This window comes from Rhinopithecus bieti, unplaced genomic scaffold (genome assembly GCF_001698545.2).
Source record: "Rhinopithecus bieti isolate Rb0 unplaced genomic scaffold, ASM169854v2 scaffold_42772, whole genome shotgun sequence".
Classification (NCBI taxonomy): domain Eukaryota; kingdom Metazoa; phylum Chordata; class Mammalia; order Primates; family Cercopithecidae; genus Rhinopithecus; species Rhinopithecus bieti.
Genome location: NW_016818842.1, coordinates 1839368 through 1864402, shown reverse-complemented (window position 1 = coordinate 1864402; position 25035 = coordinate 1839368). Strand labels below are relative to the sequence as shown.

At 51.2% G+C, this 25035-nt stretch overlaps 1 protein-coding gene across 1 annotated transcript in view; it reads left to right on the top strand.

Moving 5' to 3' along the window:
* SRRM3 (serine/arginine repetitive matrix 3) overlaps positions 1-25035 on the top strand; it is an 87080-nt gene that overhangs the window by 30649 nt on the left and 31396 nt on the right. The window contains exons 2-3 of the mRNA XM_017857593.1: positions 4234-4505; positions 17306-17407. Coding sequence (XP_017713082.1) covers positions 4273-4505; positions 17306-17407 — 335 coding nt within the window. The 5' untranslated portion in view covers positions 4234-4272. The remainder of the gene's footprint in view (positions 1-4233; positions 4506-17305; positions 17408-25035) is intronic.

Below are 25035 nucleotides of genomic sequence, written 5' to 3'. Positions count from 1 at the left end.
AACCTCCACCTCCCAGGTTCAAGTGATTCTCATGCCTCAGCCTCCTGAGTAGCTGGGATTACAGGCACCCACCACCGTGCCTGGCTAATTTTTGTATTTTTTAGTAGAGACGGGGTTTTACCATGTTGCCCAGGCTGGTCTTGAACTCCTGACCTCAGGTGATCCACCCACCTTGGCTTCCCAAAGCGCTGGCATTACAGGTGTGAGCCACTGAGGCCAGCCTCACAATGATTTCGTAAAATATAATGTCATATGACTCACAGAGGGACCCTGTGCCTGCAGTCCTGCAGTCACCCCCTAGTCTGCTGGCCCAACAAACCTGACTTGGAAGGAAATGGGCTTAGTGTGCAATGTTTTGGGTCATTCTATTAATGACCTGCCGCAGATTCCTGCCCGGTGTCTCTCCAACTCACCAGGTGAAATTGGTCAAATCCACCATCTGTTCTAGTGAAAATCCAGACCGCATCTGCCACGCCTCTCTTCACATAGCTCTCCTTTCCTCCTCAATCATTTCTGCAAAGATTACCCTGGGCAACCTAGCATTGCTAGCCAGGTGTTCTCCTAGCACTGAGGCTAGAATTTCTCAGGGTTTGGAGATCTGAGTGCATTCAGAACGACTCTCACCAGTTTTCACCCTCTGCCCTCCAGGAGTTCAGGCCAAGTTCGAGGCTGGGGAGCCTTGCTCAGGTCAGAGGGAAGATGTGCAGAACAGCATGGCTTCCAGGGCTCTCACTGGCGCCTTCGTGCACTCTCTCCACACTTTCAGTGTGCCTCTTGCATTGCCTGGTGCTGGGGTAGGCTCTAATGAGTCAGAATGAAAGGATGGTCCCCTCCCCTAAAAGGGCTCACAGTCTAGAATAGGAGTTAGAAGCAAACAACCAACTGAATCTCGGTATCTAAATGTCGCATTTAAAAAGTGTGGACAAAAGATGCGGAAGCACAAAGAAGGAATGACACATCCTTGCTGGAAGAGCGGAGGACTTCCCATAGGAGGTGATTTTTGGGCTGGGCTCTGAAGGATAAGTTGAAGTTCCCTAGGTGAAGAACAGGACTCCAGTGGAGGAGAAACACATAGGCAAAGGCACAAAGGAGGAAGTAAAAGCACGCATTTGGGGGATGAGGACCAAGGCTAAGGGGCTGGGTGTTGGTTGCAGGACGGGGTGCAGCATGGGATGAAGTTGCAAGATAGCATTCGACAGAATGCAAAGGGGTCTTGCAGGCTGTATCAAGGGCCATGCCATGTATTCCTCTATCTTGCCTCCTGTTGTCACTGTCTTTGTTCAGCCTGGGCGCATTGAGCTTCACATGCACTAGGCACTTAGCTGGAGCTAGGAATTGAAAGCTAAGTTGCCCTCAGCCCAGGGGGAGCCAGACCTGTGAACCCACAGCAACAAAAGCAAAAGCTCTGGGAGGTAAGGCCAGGAGTGGTGGCTCATGCCTATAATCCCAGCACTTTGGGAGGGCAGATCACCTGAGGTCAGGAGTTCAAGACCAGCCTGGCCAACATGGTGAAACCCCATTTCTACTAAAAACACAAAAATTAGCCAGGTAAGGTGGCAGGCACCTATAATTCCAGCTACTCAGGAGGCTGAGGCGGGAGAATCACTTGAACCCAGGAGGTGGAGGTTGCAGTGAGCCAAGATTGCACCACTGCACTCCAGCCTGGGTGACAGAGTGAGACTCCATCTCCAAAAAAAAAATAAAAAAAAGAGCTCTGGGAGGGTGACACCAGCCAGAGGGGAAAGAAAGGCTTCCAAAAGGTGATGATGCCTATCAGCAGTGACTTTGAGGACAACTAAGAATGAAGAGTGTCCCAGGAAAGGGCCTAGAGCCAAGAGAGGTGGAGGAGGATGTGTGTGGTAGGGAGTGGTGGAGACAGAGCTGGACCAGGAGGCAGGGCCATGTTGTGGCTTTAAGCCAAGGTGACAAGAGTCATGGGAGGCTGCTAACCAGGGCATGACATGGTCTAATTTGCTCCTGGACCCATCTGCCAAGTTGCCAGTGGAGGATGAAGGTCTGAGAGCAGGGAGGCCAGGCAACCGCAGTGAGGCAGTGGACCTGTGTGGAGGAAGGAGCTTGGGTCCAGGTGGTAACAGGGGAGGAGAGGAAGTGGATAAATATGAGAGATGTTGAGAAGAGAGGATGGGGCTGGGCGCAGTGGCTCATGCCTGTAATCTCAGTACTTTGGAAGGCTGAGGTGGAAGGATCGTTTGAAGCCAGGAGTTGAAGACCAGCCTGTGCAAAATAGCAAGACCTTGACTCTACAAAAAAAAAAAAAAAAAAAAAAATTATTTTGTTTTAATTAGCTGGGTATGGTGGCACATGCCTGTAGTTACAGCTATTCGGGAAACTGAGGTGGGAGGATATCGCTTGAGCTCAGGAGTTCAAGGCTGCAGTGAGCTATGACTGTGCCACTACACTCCAGTCTGGGTGACAGAGTGAGACCCTGTCTCAAAAAATGGACAAAGAAGAGGGGATGAGGGACCTGACTTGATGACAGGTGAACTGTTGTGGGTCAGGGCAATAGGGGTCAAGCTCCACAAAGAAGAGGGGATGAGGGACCTGACTTGATGACAGGTGAACTGTTGTGGGTCAGGGCAATAGGGGTATCCAAGCTCCACACATGTTCCTGGCTCAGATGACCAACAGATAGAGGGGTCACCCATATTGAGGTGGGTGGGGAGCAGGGCTCTGCTTGCAGCATGGGGTGGGTGATGCTTGTGGAGTGTCCCAGGAAAACCCCTGGTGGAACTGGGGTATAGGGCTGGTCTAGGGACAGAGGTGGGAAGCTAGCAGGTGTGAGAGTGGAAAAGAGGGGTTAGAAGAACAGCTTTGGTCTCTAAGCCCCCAGGCACTCCCCTCTCCAGAAGACTCTGGCAGATGCTCCCAGGAACAGGTGGAAATCAGAGGCTCAGAGAGGGGTAGTGACATCTTCAGGGTCACACAGCAAGGAGTGGAAAAACGCAGCCTAGAACCCATGCACTTGGGACTCAGGGGGAAGGACATATGAGAAGAGCTTATGTTTTCATCACCATTGTTGCCTGCTGTCACTCTGTCCCCTTCAGAGCCTCCTGTAGCTGTCACAGTCCCTCTCTCTTCTCTGCCTTCCAGTTTCTGTAGCTCTAAACACTCCCACCCCCATCCCATCACTCTGAGGCCAGAGAGGGGAGGGTGTGTTGGGGGAGAAGTGTCACAGGGAAGGCCTGATCCAAGATGTCCAGGCATGCCCAATCCCTTCTTTTCCTCCCTCCCTCCTTCCTTTCCCTCCCTCCCACCCCTCTCCCTGGGAATGAGGCCTCCCTGTTGCTTAGCAACTAGCAGAGCCTTGGAGAAAGGAAATGGAAATAGCTCAGGAGGTGCCTCCCCTCTGTTAAGATAGAAGTCCTTGGAGTGTGTGTGCGCGTGTGTGTTTGTGTGTGTGTGTGTGTGCTCTACTTTGGCGGACCTAGCATGGAGTCAGAGATTCTTAGCTCCAAGCCAAGTTGACTCCCACCCCACCCTGAGCCTACAGGAGGACGTGGCTGCCTGGAAAGCTAGTCAGTGTCAGCCTTGGTCACATCGCCAGAGGCAGTGTTTCCAGAACAAAGGAGGGGATAGTCCTGTAGGCCCAATCTGGGTGAGCCCGGCTTATCTGGAATGTCGGCTTTGGAGAAGTTGGCCAGATCAAACAGAGAGCTAAAATCTGCCTCTGGGGTGGGAATGGAGTAGGCTTCCATCTTCCCCTCTGTGCAGGGCTGCCCTGGGAGCAGACGGGTAGGTAGGAACAAACGGAATGTAATCTGTGTCCCACTGGACAGAGCCAGGACAATGGGCCTGGTGTGTGTGTAAACGGTTTCAACTGAGCCGAAAGGAGAAATATGACTGGGGAGTTAATGATGTGTGCAAGTGGGCGCTGGGATGTCTGGCCCAAGCATCCATGTAAGCCAGAGAGGATTATCCTCGGTAGTTCCTGGAGGTGACACGATTCCCAGCCAATGGCTTTTAGAGGCCATCCAGTCTGGCCTGCATCCGCCCACCTTACAGATGGGAAAAAGCCCAGATTCCAACCCACTCGTGCCCTGAGGTGTGACCCAAAGGTGCAAACCAGCCGTCTGTCCCCCTCTGCACCAGGAAAGGAAGCGGATTAGAGCCATGAGTGGGCCCTTAAATCTCCAGGATTAACTCGAGCAGAGAGGAGCTTAGCAGGTGGCCAAGAAGTGACCATTCCGCCTCGTGTCTGTGTCTGTCCCTCAGGGCCAGCGGCCCAGGCCAGCGGCTCCGGGGCCAGCCACGATGTCTTCCACCGTGAACAACGGGGCAGCCAGCATGCCCTCCCCACCCGACGCCGCGAACGGCTTCCCGCAGCCCAGCGCCTCCTCGGGGGCCTGGCCGCGGGCGGAGGAGGAGCTGCGTACCGCAGAGCCGGGCCTGGTGAAACGCGCGCACCGCGAGATCCTGGACCATGAGCGCAAGCGGCGCGTGGAGCTCAAGTGCATGGAGCTGCAGGAGATGATGGAGGAGCAAGGGTGAGCGGGCCGTGGGGCGGGGCTGGAGTGGGGAGATAGGCGGGGCGAGGGTGGGAGGAGGGAGTGATGCTGCTCGTGGGCGTGGCGAACGTCGTGGGCGGGGAGAAGGGCGGGGCTAGGGACTATTAGGGCAGAGTCGGGCGACCGTGGGAACCCACGAGCCTTGTCCAGACAAGAGGCCAGAGTCCAGACCAATTGGGGTGAAGCCATTGCAAGTCCAGCTCATCTTTCATTTGTGTATTAGGTTGTTGCGAAAGTAATCGCGGTTTTTGCCATTAAAAGTAATGGCAAAAACCGGCCAGGCCTAGTGGCTCACACCTGTGATTCCAGCACTTTGAAAGGCTGAGGCGAGCGGATTATTTGAGGTCAGAAATTCGAGACCAGCCTAGCTAACATGGTGAAACCTCGTCTCTATGAAAAATACAAAAAAAAATTTAGCCGGGCGCGGTGACTCACACCTGTATTCCCAGCACTTTGGGAGGCCTAGGAGGGTGGATCATGAGGTCAGGAGTTTGAGACCAGCCTTGCCAACATGGTGAAACTTTGTCTCTACTAAAAATACAAAAATTAGCCAGGCTTAGTGATGCGTGTCTGTAATCCCAGCTACTCGGGAAGCTGAGGCAGGAGAATCACTTGAACCCGGGAGGCGGAGGTTGCAGTGAGCCGAGATTGGGCCACTGCACTCCAGCCTGGGCAACAGATCGAGATTCCCTCTCAAAAAAGAAAAAAGAAAGAAAGAAACTAGTGGGCTGGCTGCTGAAGGAGTCAAAGTCAGGAGCAGTGGCTGCCCATCAGACTGTCAGTGAGCTGAGAAATCAGAAACTCCCTACACAGCGGGGCTGGAGCCAAGAGCCACATGGGGCCAGACACAGCCTGTGTCCTGCAGTCCTTCCAAGTCACACCTTTGTCTGTCCACCCCAGGCCTCCTGGGCTCCCTTAGACAGGGGCCACCATCTCTGAGGAGCTTAAGAAGACCCCCAGGCTTAGGCAGAGACAGTGAGTTGCTGAAGGCCAACTGGAAGGTGGAGGGCCAAGACGGGGGCCAAGATGGAGTCAGGATGAAGAGTCCTGCTGGCTGCCAGGCAGGGCTGCTTGTAGGGAGAAGAAGGGGTAATGGGGACCTGGTGCTTACCTCAACCAGAGGACCAGGTAGCGGGGAGGAGGCCCCTTGCAGAGAGGGATAGATGGATGGATGGCAGGATGCTGAGGATGCACAGAAAAGAGATTCCAGCTGGCAAGGGAACATGTTGATGAGCTGTGGGTACCAGAGGAGAGAATGAGATCCCAAGGGGCAGGGGCAAGAAGGGGCGAGGTGGGGAGCATCTTCTACAGTGAGAACCTCAGGTGGTGAATTAAATCTGTGAATCCAGCCAGATACGGTGGCTCACGCCTGTAATCCCAGCAATTTGGGAGGCCGAGGTGGGCAGATCACTTGAGGTCAGGAGATCGAGACCAGCCTGGCCAACATGCTGAAACCCCATCTCTATAACACACACACACACAAAAGTGGGGTGTGGTGGCTCATGCCTGTAATCCCAGCACTATGGGAGGACAAGGCAGGCGGATCATGAGGTCAGGAGATAGAGATCACCCTGGCTAACACAGTGAAACCCCATCTCCACTGAAAATACAAAAAATTAGCCGGGCATGGGGGCATGCACCTGTAGTCTCAGCTACTCAGGAGGCTGAGGCGGGAGAATCACTTGAACCTGGGAGGCAGAGGTTGCAGTGAGTCAAGATCGTGCCATTGCACTCCAGCCTGGGTGACAGCGCAAGACTCCATCTCAAAAACAAAACAAAAACAAACAAACCCTGCAAATTCCACCAAATTCTGTCTGGGGAGTTGAGGAGGGAGGGGAGTGTGGACAGAGGACAAGAGGGTTGACAGGGACGGGCGAGGTGTCCCCTGCACTTTCCTGCTCCTCCTCCTCCCAGAACTCCACCCCCTTGATGAACTCATCCCCATCCTGAGCCCCTCTCCCTTCACTAAGTCCCCTCCTCTTCTCTGTACTTTCCCATCCTGAAAGCCCTCCCCTTCAAATACCCCCACCATTTCAAGGAACCTTCCCTTACTGAGCCCCTCCCCAAGCAAACGGTGATGGCATTTGGCCTTGTCCTGGGTGTTAGACCCCCAGCATCAAAGATCCCTGCTTCCCTGGGAAGCACCCACTATGTCCCCACTTGCTCAGTCAGGACCCCTTCCCCCACCCAAGCTCTCACTTGAGGTGGTCCTTATCCTGGAGCCACCCCCAAAAATCCAGCTCTTGGGTGACCCTCCCCCTGCCCTCCCCATCTGCAGCAGGCATTTGATCATGGCAGGGACAGGCATTCTGAGACTCCCAAATCCAGGCTTCTGGCCCTATCTTGACCTTGACAAGCCACGGTTTACTCACCTGGAAAATAGGGGCACCTGTGTTCCGGAGCGGTTCTGAGAGTCTTCCGTTGAAGACACATGTGGGACTGCCCTGCCCCCAGCCAGTCCCCACAAAGTGCCCAATAAACACCAGGCGCCCCTGCTCTTTTATCGAATCGAGTCATTAATATCCATTTCTAGAAACACTGGTTCGGTTGCGTTTATTTACTGGGTTCTCGGGCATTTGACAAATATTCACATCAGTCACAGGAACACACACTCTTTGGCCCCATTAAAAAGCAATCCTTTTCCTTAATATTGATGGCTGGCTGGCTAATCCACTGGCGATTGATGGCGTACTTGGAGTCACCTTCCCAGACAGCCTTGGCTTGCAGTCTGCAATCACCGCAGGGCGGGACAGAGCCCCCAGCCTTTCTGATGTGACGCTCCCACCCGGCCCCCGGCATCCTCCCTGCCACCCTATTTATCTTCTTGCCATGCCTCTTTTTTCTTTTTTTTGAGATGGAATCTCACTCTGTCGTCCAGGCTGGAGTGCAGCGGCACGATCTCTGCTCACTGCAACCTCCGCCTCCTGGGTTCAAGTGATTTTCCTGCCTCAGCCTCCTGAGTAGCTAGGATTACAGGTGCATGCCACCATGCCTGGCTAATTTTTATATTTTTAGTAGAGACAGAGTTTCACCATACTGGGCAGGCTGGTTTTGAAATCCTGGCCTCGTGAGCCACCCTCCTCGGCCTCCTAAAGTGCTGGGATCAAAGGCGTGAGCCACCGCACCCAACCAATTTTTGTATTTTTAGTAGAGACAGGGTTTTACCATGTTGGCCATGCTGGTCTTGAACTCCTGACCTCAAGTGAGCCACCTGTCTCAGCTTCCTAAAGTGCTGGGATTACAAGGGTGAGCCACCGTGCCCAGATGCCATGCCTCTTCTTGTGAGGACATGGGTGAGGTGACAGAGCACAGCTCCATTCCTAGCTAGTTTTGGAACCTGTTTTTTTTTTTTTTTTTTTTTTGAGATGGAGTTTCACTCTTGTTGCCCAAGCAGGAGTGCAATGGCATGATCTCTACTCGTTGCAGCCTCTTCCTCCTGGTTCAAGTGATTCTCCTGCCTCAGCCTCCCGAGTAGCTGGGACTACAGGCATGTGCCACCACACCCAGCTAATTTTTTGTATTTTTAGTAGTAACAGGGTTTCACCATGTCGGCCAGGCTGGTCTTGAACTGACTTCAGATGATCTGCCAGCCTCAGCCTCCCAAAGTGCTGGGATTACAGGCGTGAGCCACTGTGCCCGGCCTAGGCTTGGAGCTTTGAGCCCTCCCCTCTCCCTGTTCTGTTTGCTCATCTGTAAAATGGGAATAAAAAGGCTACCATCCCAGTCATTTTGGCTCATGCCTGTAATCCCAGGACTTTGGGAGGCTGAGGAGGGAGGATCACTTGAGCCCAGGAGTTTGAGACCAGCCTGGGCAACATAGTGAGCCTACCTGTTCCCCATCTACAAAAAAATATTTTTTTTAATTAGCCAGGTGTGGTGGCACATGCCTGTGTTCCCAGCTACTCAGAAGGCTAATGTGAGAGGATTACTTAAGCCTGAGAAGTCGAGGCTACAGCGAGCTATGATTGCACCACTGCACTCCAGACTGGGTGGCAGAGCAAGACCCCGTCTAAAAACAAAAAACAAAAACAAAGCAAAACAAAACAAAGCAAAAGGTCGCTGTCTGGCCTAATGCAGGAACTCATGCCTGTAATCCCAGTACTTTGGGATACCAAGACAGGAGGTTTTCTTGAGGCCAGGAGGCCTGGGCAACATAGGAAGTCCCTGCCTCTACCAAAAAATAAACAATTGCCGGGCGCAGTGGCTCATGCCGGTAATCCCAGCACTTTGGGAGGCCGAGGCAGGTGGATCACCTGAGGTTAGGAGTTCGAGACCAGCCTGGCCAACATGGTGAAACCCTGTCTCTACTAAAAATACAAAACAATTAGCCAGTTGTGGTGGTGGATACCTGTAATCCTGGCTACTCTGGAGGCTGAGGCAGGAGAATCGCTTGAACCCAGGAGATGGAGGTTGCAGTGAGCTGAGATCGCGCCATTGCACTCCAGCCTGGGCAACAAGAGCAAAACTCCATCTCAAAAATAAATAAATAAATAAATAATAATTAGCTGGGCATAGTGGCACACTCCTGTAATCCCAGCACTTTGGGAGGCTGGCATGGGAGAATCGCTTGAGGCCAAGAGTTTGAGACCAGCCTGTGTAACATAGCAGGACTCCATCTCTACTTTAAAAAATATAAAAATAACAAATAAAAAGGCCACCATGCCTCTCAAAGCTCTGGTGCAGAAAATGATTATCTAGGAAGCACTGGGTCTGGGCACAGACAGACAAAATTAAACATTCTTCACTCTGAGGAACTCTTAAAATTCTGTGTCCCCTCACCCCACTCCTGTCCCAGAGAGTGACCCAGGAATCCCCAAAGCCACAATGCATTTGGCATGCCCTTCCCTTATGGCCCATGGAGTGGCATGAGGACTAAGGGAGCCAGACTGGCTGGGGGAGCACCTGGGCCAAGAGGCTGGGGACCCTGGGACAGACATCACTGCCCCATTACTCTTCCCCCATCCACACACAAGCCCTTGACTTTTTTTTTTTTTGGAGACAGAGTCTTGCTCTGTCACCCAGGCTGGAGTGCAATGGCACTGTCTTGGCTCACTGCAACCTCCAACTCCCGGGTCCAAGTGATTCTCCTGCCTCATCCTCCCAAGTAGCTGGGATTAGAGGCATGTGCCGCCATGCCCAGCTAATTTTGTATTTTTAGTAGAGACGGGGTTTCACCATGTTGGTCAGTCTGGTCTCAAACACCTCAAGTGATCTGCCCGTCTCGGCCTCCCAAAGTGCTGGGATTACAGGTGTGAGCCACCATGCCCGGCCTAGAAGCCCTTGACTTTGAGTCTGAGGCTTTGGCCATGCTAGCCAGCCTTCCTGCATGGCCCTAGGCTGGCCGGCTCTGCCGCCTCCACAGGGAGCGAGGGGTTTGGGTAGCAGCCTCCCCTTATCCCAGCCTTTGCCTCCAGGCAGAAGAGAGAGACGAGGCCCAAGTGATTCTCGGAGCTGGTGCCATGCCGACCTGGCAGGAGTCTCATGTAGAAAAGGGCAGGGAGCCTGGGATGACTGTACACTCTGTCCCCACTGCCCTGGGACAGATAAGCTTCAGTTGCTACTATTTATTTACTTATTTATTTTTGAGATGGAGTCTCGCTCTGTTGCCCAGGCTGGAGTACAGTGGCGTGATCTCAGCTCACTGCAACCTCTGCCTCCTGGGTTCAAGTGATTCTCCTGCTTCAGCCTCCCGAGTAGCTGGGACTACAGGCGTGTACCACCACACCTTGCTGATTTGTGTATTTTTAGCAGACACAAGGTTTCATCATGTTTGCCAGGCTAGGGTCAAACTCCTGACCTCAAGTGATCCACCCATCTTGGCCTCCCAAAGTGCTGGGATTACAGGCATGAGCCACCGTGTCTGGCCAGTTGCTACCATTTATTGAGCACCTACTATATGCCAGGCACTGTGCAAAGTGATGTAAATACATCACGTTTGTGTTAGTCCACTTTGCATTGCTCTAAAGGAATACCTGAAGCTGGGTAACTTATCAAGAAAAGAAGTTTACTTGGCTCACGGTTCTAGAGGCTTGTACAGAAGCATGGTGCCAGCATCCAACTGGCTTCTGATGAGGCCTCAGGAAGCTTTTAGTCATAATGGAAAAGAAGGGGAGCCAGCATGTCACATGGCAACAGAGGGAGAAAGAGGGAGAGGAGAGATACCCCAGACTCCTTAAAACAATCATCTCTTTCCTAAACTAATAGAGCAGCAGTCCCTAACCTTTTCGGCGCTAGATACCAGTTTTGCAGAAGAAGTTTTTTCTTTCTTGGGCACGGTGGCTTACGCCTGTAATCCCAGCACTTTGGGAGGCCGAGGTGGGTGGATCACCTGAGGTTGGGATTTTGAGACCAGCCTGACCAACATGGAGAAACTCTGTCTGTAGTAAAAATACAAAAATTAGCCTGGTGTGGTGGCGGGTGCCTGTAGTCCCAGCCACTTGGGATGCTGAGGCAGGAGAATCGCTTGAACACGGGAGATGGAGGTTGTGGTGAGCTGAGATTGTACCATTGCACTCCAGCCTGGGCAACAAGATTGAAACTCCGTCTCAAAAAAAAAAAAAAGAAAATTTTCCATGGACTGGGGGTGCGGGGGATGGTTTCAGGATGATTCGAGCACATTGCATTTATTGTGCAGTTTATTTCTGTTATTATTAGATTGTAGTATGTAATGAAATAATTCTACAACTCACCATCATGTGGAGTCCGTGGGAGCCCTGAGCTTGTTTTCCTGCAGCTAGACAGTCCCTTCTGGGGGTGATGGGAGACAGTGACAGATCATCAGGCATTAGATTCTCATAAGGAGCATGCAACCTACATCCCTCGCATGCGTAGTTCACAACAGGGTTCCCACTCCTCTGAGAATCTAATGCCACCGCTGATCTGACGGGAGGCGGAGCTCAGGCGGTAATGGGAGTGATGCGGAGCGGCTGTAAATACAGGTGAAGCTTTGCTCCCTTGCCCGCTGCTCACCTCCTGCTGTGCGGCCCAGGGTAAATACAGGTGAAGCTTTGCTCCCTTGCCTGCTGCTCACCTCCTGCTGTGTGGCCCAGTTCCTAATAGGCCACAGAGTGGTACCCCCACCTGGTGTATTAGGGACCCCTGTAATAGAGTGAAAACTCACTCATGACCACAGGGAGGGCACTGAGCCGTTCTTGAGGGATCTGTCCCCATGACCCAAACACCTCCCACCAGACCCCACCCCCAACACTGAGGATCACATTTCAACATGAGATTGGGAGGGGACTAATATCCAGATGACTAATATCCAGATGACAATCTTGAAAGGTGGGTCGTGTGCCCATTTCACCAATGTGGAAGCTAAGGCTGGGAGAAGCGTATGGACTTGCCCAAGGTCACAGAACTGGGAAGTGGGAGGTGCCAGGATTCAAAAGTAGGACTGTTGGGCTCCTCTGTCTCTCCGTCATCACTGTCCCAAGTGGCTCAGCTGAGAGGATTGACTCCAAGAGATATGAGGGGAAAGGACACTCAGAGGCGGTGGTCACGCTTGAGACCCATCACCAGGTGTCATCCTTGGGTCCCCAGCTTCTCCCAACAAGATGCCCTGGGGCATAGAGGGACCCTCCCCAACCCTCTGAGTTGGTTCAATCCAGCAGCCCGTCCCTAACAGAGAGGTGTGGGAGTTCATCAACTTGCCTCCAACCCACTGACTCCAGGATGACCCCCAGCCCTGCATATGTGCTGCTGCAGTCTCCATGAAACCTATTTGTGCCAATTTCCTACCCTTCCATGTGTCAAAGACCCCCAGGAAAGGGGGCTTGGACCCTGGCCTGAAGCTGCCCCCCGCCCTCCCACCCCCCACCAAGCAGCTGGGGAATGACCCAGCCTCACCCTTAGGCCATCTCCTCCCCAAACCCACCTGGCCCAGAGTCCCATGCCAGTATCTGTCTCCCTCCCTGGGGCCTGTAAGTTAGGCACTAAGCAGTGTTGAAGGGCCTGTGCTATGTTTGTCTCTGTGCTGGTGACAGTGACAAGCTAGTCTCTGGAAGAGAAGGTGATGTGGGAGCAATTGCTCTCTGCCTCTGCTGGGGGGCAGGTGGGGCACTGCTCTTTCTTCCTGGGTGCCAGGCACTGCACTGCCCAACTCACATGCCCAGACAAGGGACCTCCAGGTGAATGCCCGAGCCTGAGGGCCACACAGGGACTGAGGTGGACACTGAGGAGCCAGGGCCCTGAACTTGGTGGAGCTGGTTAGTAGCATCAGTGCAGGGTGGCCTGAGCCATGAGGGGATAGGGGGTTAGAAGAAAAGCCCCCCACCCCTACCAGGCCAGGACCCATCCCTCCCCATGGTGAGCAACACAGCAGGCTGAACCTGCACAGACTCCGACCCTAGCTGGGGGTCAGGGGACACCTGCTTAAGAAGTAGGTGGTGGCTGGGCACAGTGGAACATGTCTGTAATCCCAGCACTTTGGGAGGCCGAGGTGGGTGGATTACTTGAGGTCAGGAGTTCGAGACCAGCCTAGCCAATGTGTTGAAACCCCGTCTCTACTAAAAATACAAAAATTAGCTGGGCATGGTGGTGGTTGCCTGTAGTCCCAGCTGCCGGGGAAGCTGAGGAGGAGAATTGCTTGAACCTGGGGGGCGGAGGTTGCAGTGAGCCGAGGTTGTGCCACTGCACTCCAGCCTCAGCGACAGAGCAAGACTCCATCTCAAAAAAAAAAAGTAGGTGGTGCTTCTTACCCAACCAGACCCCCTGACTCAACCAATTGGTCCCCAAGCCATCTCCCTCCTAGACGGCTTTTTGTCCATTTCTCCCCTTTCATCCTCAAGACCTCTCTCCCTGCTCTGGCTTCACTGTCTCCTTCTGAACCCCTATGGTAGCACAACACCAGCTATCTGCCTCCAGTTCCCTCTTCTCCAGCCACAAATTCACCAGAGCCATCTTTTCAAAAGGAGAATCCAATCTTAAAACTCTCCATGCCTCTCCATCACCAGTCACTCATTTAGCACAAATTTCTGGATGCCACAATGTGACAGGCATGGTGCCAGGTGCTGGGACTGCCCCTGGGAACCAGACAAGGCCCCTGCCCACAGCAAACTCCAGGCCAGTGTTGGATACAGACCAGCAAACAGATAATTACTGGAGCCTGAACCACCTGCCAGGAGTTGGGATGTACGGGTTGCTGTGGAAATGCAAACGCTAGCATTGAACCTGAAATGGGGGGAGGCATCCATCTTACTGTAAACATCCAAGGAGTCAAACCTTCGCCGTGATTATTTCCACAGGGTAAACCTGGAAGTTAATTTATGAATCAAAGCATGTGTTCATTTTTTAAAAAGGCTTTTGAAGATAATTGTCAAATTGCTATCCCACAAATATTTGTTGAAGGAGCAGAGGGAAGGAGGGAGTAGAGAGATGGGATCTTTGAAAGGAAAAAACAAAACATACCATTTTCTTTTTTTTTTGAGACGGAGTCTGGCTCTGTCCCCCAGGCTTGAGTGCAGTGGCCGGATCTCAGCTCACTGCAAGCTCCGCCTCCCGGGTTTATGCCATTCTACTGCCTTAGCCTCCGGAGTAGCTGGGACTACAGGCGTCCGCCACCTCGCCCAGCTAGTTTTTTGTATTTTTTAGTAGAGACGGGGTTTCACCGTGTTAGCCAGGATGGTCTCGATCTCCTGACCTCGTGATTCACCCGTCTCGGCCTCCCAAAGTGCTGGGATTACAGGCTTGAGCCACCGCGCCCGGAAAAACATACCATTTTCATGGATGGCTGAGTGGGGAGAGCTGGACCCATGCTGCCACCATGTCTTTTTTTTTATGTCTTCTTTTTTAATTTTTTAAAAATTATTTTTTAAAACTTTGCTGGATCCGAAAAAGTTTTTAAATAATTTTTTAAAAAATTTAATATACATAGTAGTTATATATATTTATAGGGTACATGAGATGTTTTGATACAATGCAATGTGAAATAAGCACATCATGGAGAAGGAAGTATCCATCCCCTCCAGCATTTATCCTTTGAGTTACAAATAATCCAACTATATTCTTTAAGTTATTCAGAAATATACAATTAAGTTATTATTCACTGTAGTTACCTTGTTGGGCTATCCAACAGTAGGTGTTTTTTTTTTGTTGTTGTTTTTGTCTTTGTTTTTGTTTTATTGTTTTTTTAGATGGAGTCTCACTCTGTCACCCAGGCTGGAGTGTGGTGGTGCAATCTCAGCTCACCACAATCTCCACCTCCGGGGTTCAAACGATTCTCCTGCCTCAGCCTCCTGGGTAGCTGGGATTACGGGGTGTGCACCACCACACCCAGCTAATTTTTTATATTTTTGGTAGAGACGGGTTTTCACCATGGTAGCCAGGCTGGTCTTGAACTCCTGACCTCAGGTGATCCGCCCACCTCCACCTCCCAAAGTGCTGGGATTACAGACGTGAGTCACTGCACCTGGCCAGTAGGTCTTATTCATTCTATTTTTTGGTATCCATTAATCATCCCTACCTCCCTCACCATGTTCTCTGTCCAAGACAATGACCTACAGCCCAGGGAGAGCAGAGAGAAAGGTCTGGGGCAAATAAGCCTTAGTTGTTACCATTTGTTGGGCACCTACTGTATGCCAGGCACTGTGCAAAGTGCTATAAGGGCATCACTACCATGAATCCTCTGACAACCTTGAAAGGCAGGTTGTGTTCCCATTTCACAGATGTAGAAGCTAAGGCTAGAAAAGTTGTGTAGTGGGGTGCAGCACACCAACATGGCACAAGTATACATATGTAACAAACCTGCACATTATGCACATGTACCCTAGAACTTAAAGTATAATAATAAAAATAAATAAAGAAATAAAAAATAAAAAGAGCTTATTGCCACAAAAAAAAAAAAAAAAAAAGAAAGAAAGAAAAAAAAGAAAAGTTGTGTAGTGGCCAGGTAAGGTGGCTCACGCCTGTAATCCCAGCACTTTGGGAGTCTGAGCTAGGCGGATCATCTGAGGTCAGGAGTTCATGACCAGCCTGGCCAACATGGTGAAACCCCGTCTCTACTAAAAATACAAAAATTAGCTGGGCATGGTGACAGGCACCTGTAATCCCAGCTGTTTGGGTGGCTGAGGCAGGAGAATCACTTGAACCTGGGAGGTGGAGGTTGTAGTGAGCCGAGATCGCACCACTGCACTCCAGCCCAGGCGACACAGCGAAACGCCACCTCAAAAAATAAAACTAAAAAAAAAAAAGAGAGAGAGAAAAGAAAAGTTGTATAGGTGTACACAAGTGTATAGAAGTGTTGGGTTGAAACAACTCAGAGGCCTACGGAGGGTCCCTCCATGCCCAGGGCATCTTGCTGGGAGAAGCTGGGGACCCCAGGGTGACATCTGGCTACTGGACAAAGAGGCCTCAAGTGTGACCACCACATCTGAGCATCCCCTGCCCTCATATTTTTCTAGGTCAAGCCTCTTAGGTGAGCCACGGGGGCCAGTGATGAAAAGGAGAGCCTAAAGAGTACAGCAGTCCTGTTTTTGAATCCAGGCACCTGCCATTTCCCAGCTCTGTGAGGTTGGGCAAGTCAATTCACTTTGCCTTAGCTTCTACATCTGTGAAATGGGAATGTGACCTGCCTTTCGAGGTTGTCAGAGGATCCCTTTAGTAACAGCTGCTGGACACCTGCTATATGCCAGGCACAGAGCCAGGGCTGCATGATCAAAGACCTCTAGGGGCAGTGTGGACACAGGCTGGAGGGAGAGACCCCAGAGGAACTGGAAGGCCAGGTGGCGGCTGTCATGGAGAAGCAGTGAGAGAGAATGACCACTGACCCCAGGAGTGAGAGCAGGGATGAGGAGTAGATAACCGCACTTTGGTCCCTAGACTGAGACTGGGCTTATAGTGGGAGGAGAAGGGGAGTAGAGACGTCAGGGACTTCCATTTGAGGCCCAGACATCAGCCATCCCCTACCCCAAGCCAGCAGCAGAAAGAAGCAATGAAACTACCCCTTGACCCCTGACAACCCCCCTACAAGCCACTTGGCAGCCTTACTCTTGCAGAAATGGGGGTGCTTTGAGGACCGCCCATGGCTGTATAAGGATCAGATGTCACGGAGGCCAGCAGAAAAGGCTGTGTATGTCTCAAAGCCAAAATTCTCACTCATCCCCTAAAATTCTCGAAAGAGCCACTGCAGTCTGGATGTGGGAGGGAGGCCGGCCCTGGGGATGGAGGAGGGTACGGAGGAGGGGCTCAGCCTCACCTGAGGGGCGAAGGGGTCACCTCTCCCCACCTCTGGGAACAAGTTTTCCTTTTGTCTGTTTGTTTGTTATTTGGTTGGTTGATTGAGCTGGTGTACAATGTTTTGTTGCTGTTGTTGTTTGCTTTTTGGGACGGAGTCTCTGGGTCGCCTAGGCTGGTGTGCAGTGGCATGATCTTGGTTCACTGCAACCTCTGCCTCCTGGGTTCAAGTGATTCTCCTACCTCAGCCTCCTCAGTAGCTGGGATTTACAGGCGCCTGCCACCCCACCCAGCTAATTTTTGTATTTTTTGTAGAGATAGGGGTTCGCCATGTTGGCCAGGCTGGTTTTGCACTCCTGAGCTCAGGTGATCTGCCTGCCTTGGACACCCAAAGAGCTGGGATTACAGGCGAGAGCCACTGCACCCAGCCAGGCTTGTGTACAATGAACTTGAGCTTCCTCAGTACTCTGTGACCTTGGAGAGGTTATTGCAAGCTGGAGTGTGTGCTTGTGACCCAGGGGTTGGGGGGAACTGGGCTGAGTGGGGGGTAGGAAAGAGGGAACCAAATTCGGGAGACCAGCCCCTTCACCCTCTCTGTGCCCCCACAGGTATTCGGAGGAGGAGATTCGGCAGAAAGTGGGGACATTCCGGCAGATGCTGATGGAGAAGGAGGGAGTGCTCACCAGGGAGGACCGGCCTGGGGGCCACATGTGAGTGCTTACCTGTGTGCAGATCGGGGAGAGGGAGTGCAGGCTCAGGCAGCAGCTGGGTACTAGAGGGGCCTGTCCAGGTGCTCCCTCAGGTGGCTTGGTCTGGTTGGGGCTCAGGTGAGGGGGTAGAGAGGAAGAAGAGAAGGAGGAGGAGAGGAGGGCATGAACTCTGCCCACTGGAAATGTTGGCCTGGCCCAGGGACATCTGGACATCACCGACGGCCTCCTCCTACCCACCCTGGGTCCTACCTCTGGCTCAGCAGTGGGAGGGGTGGGGGAGGCAGCCCAGATCTCAGCTCAGGGGATTCTGAGCTGCAAATCGGAAGACTTCAGATATGCCCTGAGCCCAACATTGTCTCTGGCCGACAAAGTGACCCCAGGCAAGCCCCAATGATTCCCTCCTATAGAAATGAAATTTGGGCAGGGTACAGTGGCTCAAGCCTGTAATCCTAGTACTTTGGGAGGCCAAGTCAGGCAGATCACTTGAGGTCAGGAGTTCGAGACCAGCCTGGCCAACATGTTGAAACCCTGTCTCTACTAAAAATAGAAAAATTATCTGGGCATGGTGGCGCATGCCTGTAATCCTAGCTACTTGGGAGGCTGAGGCAAAAGAATTGCTTGAACCCAGAAGGCAGAGGTTGCAGTGAGCCAAGATCTTGCCACTTACTCTATCCTGGTCAACAGAGTGAGATTCCATCTCAAAAAATAAAACAGAATAAAATAAAATAAAATTCAGAGTAAGCACACACTCTGGGAAGTAAGAGCCCACACACCAAATCCCACTGCTACCATGACCAATGACTTGGTGGATAAAGAGGGTGTAAGGCTGGGCATGGTGGCTCACACCTGTAATCCCAGTACTTTGGGAGGCCAAGGTGGGAGGATTGCTTGAGCTCAGGAGTTTGAGACCACCCTGAGCAACATGGTGAAACTCAGTCTCTATAAAATACACAAAAATTAGCTGGGCATGGTGGCGCAGGCCTGTAATCCCAGCTACTCAGGAAGCTGAGGCACGAGAATCACTTGAACCTGGGAGGCGAAGGTTGCAGTGAGCTGTGCCACTGCACTCCAGCTTGAATGACAGAGGGTGACTCTGTCTAAAAAAAAAAAAAAGGTGTATGGCTTTGCTGAGGTCACGCTTCTGCCTCCTGTCACAGGATAGGAGGAACACCGGTTTGCTCTGGGTCTCTGGGTGGGCCTTGGATCAAACAGGCAAGTTATAGCAAGGCAAATATTGTCTCAGATCAGAGGCGAACTGTGAACCACTCAAAACCATACAAACACTGGAGGAGGCTGCATTACGAGGGTGGGCACAGCCTGTGCCTGGGAGTGTCCAGCCATGGCTGGCCGAGCTCCATGCCTGGCAGGCACCGTGTGCTCAGGCAGTGCTGCTGAATCCACTCAGATGGTCCTTCCCCTTGTTCATCCTCAGTTTCCCTGCCCAGCACCAACATCTCATGTTTCTCTGGCTAGAAGTAAAATTAGCTGGGTGTGGTGGTGCATGCCTGTAATCCCAGCTACTTGGGAGGCTGAGGCCGGAGAATCACTTGAACCCAGGAGGCAGAGGTTGCAGTGAGCCGAGACCGCCCCACTGCACTCCAGCCTGGGGGACAGAGTGAGACTCCGTCTCAAAAAATAATAATAATAAAATAATTTTAAAAAATCTTAGCCTACATGCAGGAATGGGTAAAAGTCCCTTAAACAAAAATGGAGTTAACTATATTCATTAATTTGCTGTTCTGCTATCCCAGCAGACCTTCTGAGTGATTCTCCTGTTGCAGTCATCTTTCTTTCTTTCTTTCTTTCTTTTTATTTATTTTTGAGACAGGGTTTTGCTCTGTTGCCCAGACTGGACTGCAGTGGTATAATCTCAGGTCACTGCAACCTCCATCTCCCGGGTTCAAACTATTCTCCTGCCTCAGCCTTCTGAGTAGCTGGGATTACAGGTGCATGCCACCATGGCCCGGCTAATTTTTGGGTTTTTTTGGAGATGGAGTTTCACTCTTATCGCTCAGGCTGGAGTGCAGTGGTGTAATCTTGGCTCACTGCAACCTCCACCCCGGGGGTTCAAGCAATTCTCCTGCCTCAGCCTCCTGAGTAGCTGGGATTACAGGTGCCCGCCACCATGCCCGCTAATTTTCTGTATTTTAGTAGAGACAGGGTTTTGCCATATCGGCCAGTCTGGTCTCGAACTCATGACCTCAGGTGATCGACCCACATCGATCGACCCACATCGGCCTCCCAAAGTGCTAGGATTACAGGCATGAGCCACCACACCCGGTCTTAGTCATCGTAAAGGCTGGCAGCGCTGTAGGAACAGACAGACCTCAGTGGGAAATAGGGAAACCCTTCTTGCAGACTTTCTGTATTGCTGGGTAGTGAGGGGTAAAGTATTTCCCAACTTACCCCACTTACCCCTCATCTCTCTGGCCAGAGTAGGAGGAAAACAGAAACAGAGGCAGGCTGCAGCCTGGGTGACGAAGCAAGACTCCATCTCATAAATAAATAAATAAGATTAATACATGTAAAGTGCTCATCGCACCTGGCGCCTGGGTCAGTAATTATCATAATATGGACTGTTTCATATTGTTGCCCCGCAGTCTGAGAAGCAAAGGAAAAAGCTCGAGGCCGGATTCATCTCTGTTTCTATCATCACTACCCCCACCCAGGGCCCCTGGCAGGCCTGGCAGCCTGGCTAAGTGATGAGCAGAATCCCTTTGCCTGGATTCCTTGCCCCCTTCCCACATCTGAGCCCTTTCATCTGTCAGTTGGCCATTGTGCTCCTGGCTAATGGGAAACAGGACCAGTTAATTAGTGAAAGTGCTGGCATGAGGAAGAGCCACCGGCAGTCTGCTCTGCCCACGGCGGTCAGCCCGACGCCTGTCTTCTGTGGAGCTGTGTTTCACTTCCACATGCTCTTTGTCCCTTTGTAGCAGACTCTGACTGGGTCCACTTTGATCAGCTCTGTGGGGCTCAGTTTGTTTTCACAAGGGGATAAAACTTCTCCTGCCTACTCCCCAGACATGATCAGGAGTAAACTAGTTAGCAAACATGAATTTAAGGCTGGGTATGGTGAATCACGCCTGTAATCCCAGCAGCACTTTGGAAGGCTGAGGTGGGAGGATCACTTGAGGCCAGGAATTCCAGACCAGCCTGGGCAACATAGCAAGACCCCATCTCTATTAAAAATTAAAAAAAAAAAAAGGTTGGGAGCTGTAGTTCATATCTGTAATCCCAGCATTTTGGGAGGCTGAGACGGTTGGATCACTTGAGGTCAGGAGTTCGAGACCAGCCTGGCCAACATGGTGAGACCTCCGTCTCTACTAAAAATACAAAAAATTAGCTAAGCATGGTGGCACACACCTGTAATCCCAGCTACTCTGGAACTGGGAGGCTGAGGCAGGAGAATTTCTTGAACCCAGGAGGTGGAGGTTGCACTGAGCCGAGATCACACAACCGCACTCCAGCCTTGGCAGCAGAGCGAGGCTCTGTCTCAAAAAATAAATAAAAACAAAAATAAATGTTAAAAGAAAACATGAAAATTTAAGAGCATTAAAACATTAAACAAATCTAGGACTCAGAGAGCACACACCCACAACAGTATCTATCAAGTTGGAAGGGGATGAGTGAGCTGGAAGACCTCATGTTAGCTTACATCTCCAGCAGGGAAGGTCAGCCAGCGCATTCAAGGGCTGTGTCATTTGCACATGAGTTCTCAAAGCCAATTGCTAGATGAACTTATATAGGTGTTTGTTTGTTTGTTTTTGAGACAGAGTCTCACTCTGTCACCCAGGCTGGAGTGCAGTGGTGTGATCTCTGCTCACTGCAACCTATGCTTTCCAGGTTCAAGTGATTCTCCTGCCTCAGTCTCCCAAGTAGCTGGGATTGTAGGCACGTGCCACCATGCCCGGCAAATTTTTGTATTTTCAGTAGAGACGGGGTTTAGCCATGTTGTCCAGACTGGTCTCGAACTCCTGACCTCAAGTGATCTGCCCACCTCGGCCTCCCAAAGTGGTGGGATTACAGGCGTGAGGCACCATGCCTGGCCTCATTTCATTTGATTTGTAGAAATGGGATCTTACTGTGTTGCCTGGGCTGCTCTCAAACTCCCAGCCTCAAGTGATCCTCTCACCGTAGCCTCAACTTATATGCCTTACTAAAACTTGACATTATAGGGAATGTTCCTTTTCTACTCTGCACCTCAGTTTTCTCATCTGCAAAATGGAAGGGGGTGCAATTTCTGTAAATCATTGAGGAGCTATGAATGGGATTGTGAACTGTGAAGTACTCTTTAAACATTACAGAACAGGCCAGGCGCGGAGGCTCACATCTGTAATCCCAGCACTTTGGGAGGCCAATGCGAGAGGATCACTTGAGGTCAGGAGTTCGAGACCAGCCTGGCCAACATGGTGAAACTCTACTAAAAATATAATAGTTAGCCGGGCATGGTGGTGGGCACCTGTAATCCCAGCTACTCAAGAGGCTGAGGCAGGAGAATGGCTTGAACCCAGGAAGTGGAAGCTGTTGCAGTAAGCCAAGATCGTACCACTGCATTCCAGCCTGGGTGACAGAGCAAGACTCCATCTCAAATAAATAAATAAATAACATTAAAGAACATTGTTCTTGGCCAGGCACGGTGGCTCACGCCTGTAATCCCAGCATTTTGGGAGATTGAGGTTGGTGGATCACCTGAGGTTGGGAATTTGAGACCAGCCTGACCAACATGGAGAAACCTCATCTCTACTAAAAATACAAAATTAACTGGGCATGGTGGCACATGCCTGTCATCCCAGCTACTCGGGAGGCTGAGGAAGGAGAATCGCTTGAACCTGGGAGGCGAAGTTTGCAGTGAGCCAAGATAGCACCACTGCACTCCAGCCTGGGCAATAAGAGCGAAACTCTGTTTCAAAAACAAACAAACAAACAAAAAAACAAAAAACATTGTTCTTATTGGTAGTGTCATCTAGGAGAAGCAGAATAGGAGAGACTAGGATTCTAACCCTGGGAGATCCCACACAGCACAAAGCCAGTAAAGGAAGCCTCAGCCCAGGTCCATGTTTGTCCCTGGGACTCTCGGGACAGGCTGTATCAGAAGTTTCCAAGACCTTGTGTCTGCTCCTCTACTCTGTGCTCATCTTTTTTTTTGAGATGGAGTCTCACTGTCACCCAGGCTGGAGTGCAGTGATGCAATCACAGCTCATTGCTGCCTTGAACTCCTGGGCTCAAGTAGTCAACCCGCCAGGACTACAGGCATGCACCACCACATCCAGCTAATCTACATGTTTTTTTGTACAGACAGGGGTCTTGCTTTCTTGCTCGGGCTAGTTTTAAACTCCTGGTCTCAAGCAATACTCCCACTTAAGCCTCTCGAGTTGCTGGGATGACAGCCGTGGGCCACTGTGCCTGGCTAAACTGGGCTATTTTGAGACAGAGTTTCACTCTTGTTGCCCAGGCTGGAGTGCAATGGCACAATCTTGGCTCACTGAAACCTCTGCCTCCCAGGTTCAAGCGATTCTCCTGCCTCAGCCTCCCAAGTAGCTGGGATTACAGGCTTCTCCCACCATGCCTGGCTAATTTTGTATTTTTAATAGAGATGGGGTTTCACCATGTTGGTAAGGCTGGGCTCGAACTCCTCACTTCAAGTGATCCAGTTGCTTCAGCCTCCCAAAGTGCTGGGATTACAGGCACGAGCCACCGCACCCAGCCTGGGCTATTTTATTTTGTAAATAACCTTCCTCATTTTTGCGTCAGTATCAACTGAAGCTCCCTGCTCCTACCAGCTCACCCACACAATAGTCAATGTGCCCTTAAGTTTTGCTAAAGGCTATGTTTTATGTGTCAGGCACTTTTGTGGCTCAAGACCTGTGTAGGGGTAATGGGCCCTGGAAGGATGGGGTTTCATGAGATGAGGGCGTTGGGAATTTTAGGGACGAGCTTAGGAGGTAGGACGCCACCGGCCTCAGGAAGAGGAGCATGGAGAAGAAAAGAGAAGTTTAAACAAAGGAATGTGGGGGTGTTCAGCTCTGCACAAGCCGAGGGATGACATGAGCCTCTCCTCTGTCACCCCAGAAAAACCTCACTATGCACTGTGTGACATCAAGGCATCACACAGCTTGGGAATTGGGACTTGTTTGGAAATTGAATGAAGTTCTTGAGAGTGGCCTCAAGGCTAGCTAACCTTGTCATATTTGGGTAATATTATTTTTTCTTTTTTTTTTTTTTTTTTTTTTTTTTTTTTTTTTTTTTTTTTTTTTTTTTTTTGAGATGGTGTCTCGCTCTTTCACCCAGGCTGGAGTGCGGTGGCGTGATCTTGGCTCACCGCAACCTCTGCCTCCTGGGTTCAAGCAATTCTCCTGCCTCAGCCTCCCGAGTTGCTGGGATTACAGGCATGCACAACCATGCCCGGCTAATTTTGTATTTTTAGTAGAGACAGGATTTCTCCATATTGGTCAGGCTGTTCTCGAACTCCCGACCTCGGGTGATCTGCCCGCCTTGGCCTCCCAAAGTGCTGGGATTACAGGCATGAGCCACCACACCCAGCCATTTTTTCTTAAAGATGGGGTCTCGCTGTGTCACCCAGGCTGGACTGCAGTGACATCATCATAGCTCACTGCAGCCTCCAACTCCTGGGCTCAAGCCATCCTCTGGCCCCAGCCTCCCAGGTAGCTGGGACTCTACAGGTACATGCCACTGTGCCCTGCTTTTTTTTTTTTTTTTTTTTGTAAAGACAGGAGTCTCACTATGTTGCCCAGGCTGGTCTCAAATTGCTGGCCTCAAGGGATCCTCCCACCTTGGCCTCCCGATGTGTTGGGATCACAGGCATGAGCCATCACACCCCGCCTAGTTACATTTTTTAAAATACAAAATCAGGCTTCAAAGAGTCAATTAATGGGTTCCCTAAAAATGTGTCTTTCACCCTGTAGCTGTGGCCTGCCTCTCTTCCCTCTGTCTCATTTTCCGTGTTGCAGCGTCTTTTCTCCCCCGAAGAGGTGTTGGTGTGTAAGTAGCAGCAGAGGCCCCTCTGTTTAATAGTAGCTACCCCTTCCCGGATGATAGTCACAGGCCAGGCCTCATAGACAGCATCTTACTTAATCCTCTCCTCAAAGCTGGTCTGTTCTTTTCGTCAATGTATAGGTATGACAGAGAGCTTAGTCATGCCTGGATTCAAACTCTGTGAATCTGTTACAGGAAAGGGGTTTGATCTAAACCCCAAGAGAGGGTTCTTGAATCTCACTCAAGAAACAATTCAGGGGGAGTCCACAGTGCAAAGCAAAAGCAAGTTTATTAAGAGAGTAAAGGAGGGCTTGGTGCGGTGGCTCACGCCTGTAATCCCAGCACTTTGGGAGGCTGAGGTAGGTGGATCACAAGGTCAGGAGATCGAGACCATCCTGGCTAACATGGTGAAACCCCGTCTCTACTAAAAATACAAAAAATTAGCTGGGTGTGGTGGCGGACACCTGTAGTCCCAGCTACTTGGAGGCCAAGGCAGGAGAATGGCGGAAACCCAGGAGGCAGAGCTTGCAGTCAGCCGATTGTGCCACTGCACTCCAGCCTGGGCGACAGAGCGAGACTCCGTCTCACAAAAAAAAAAAAAAAAAAAAAAAAAAAAAAAGAGAGGAGGGGAGGAG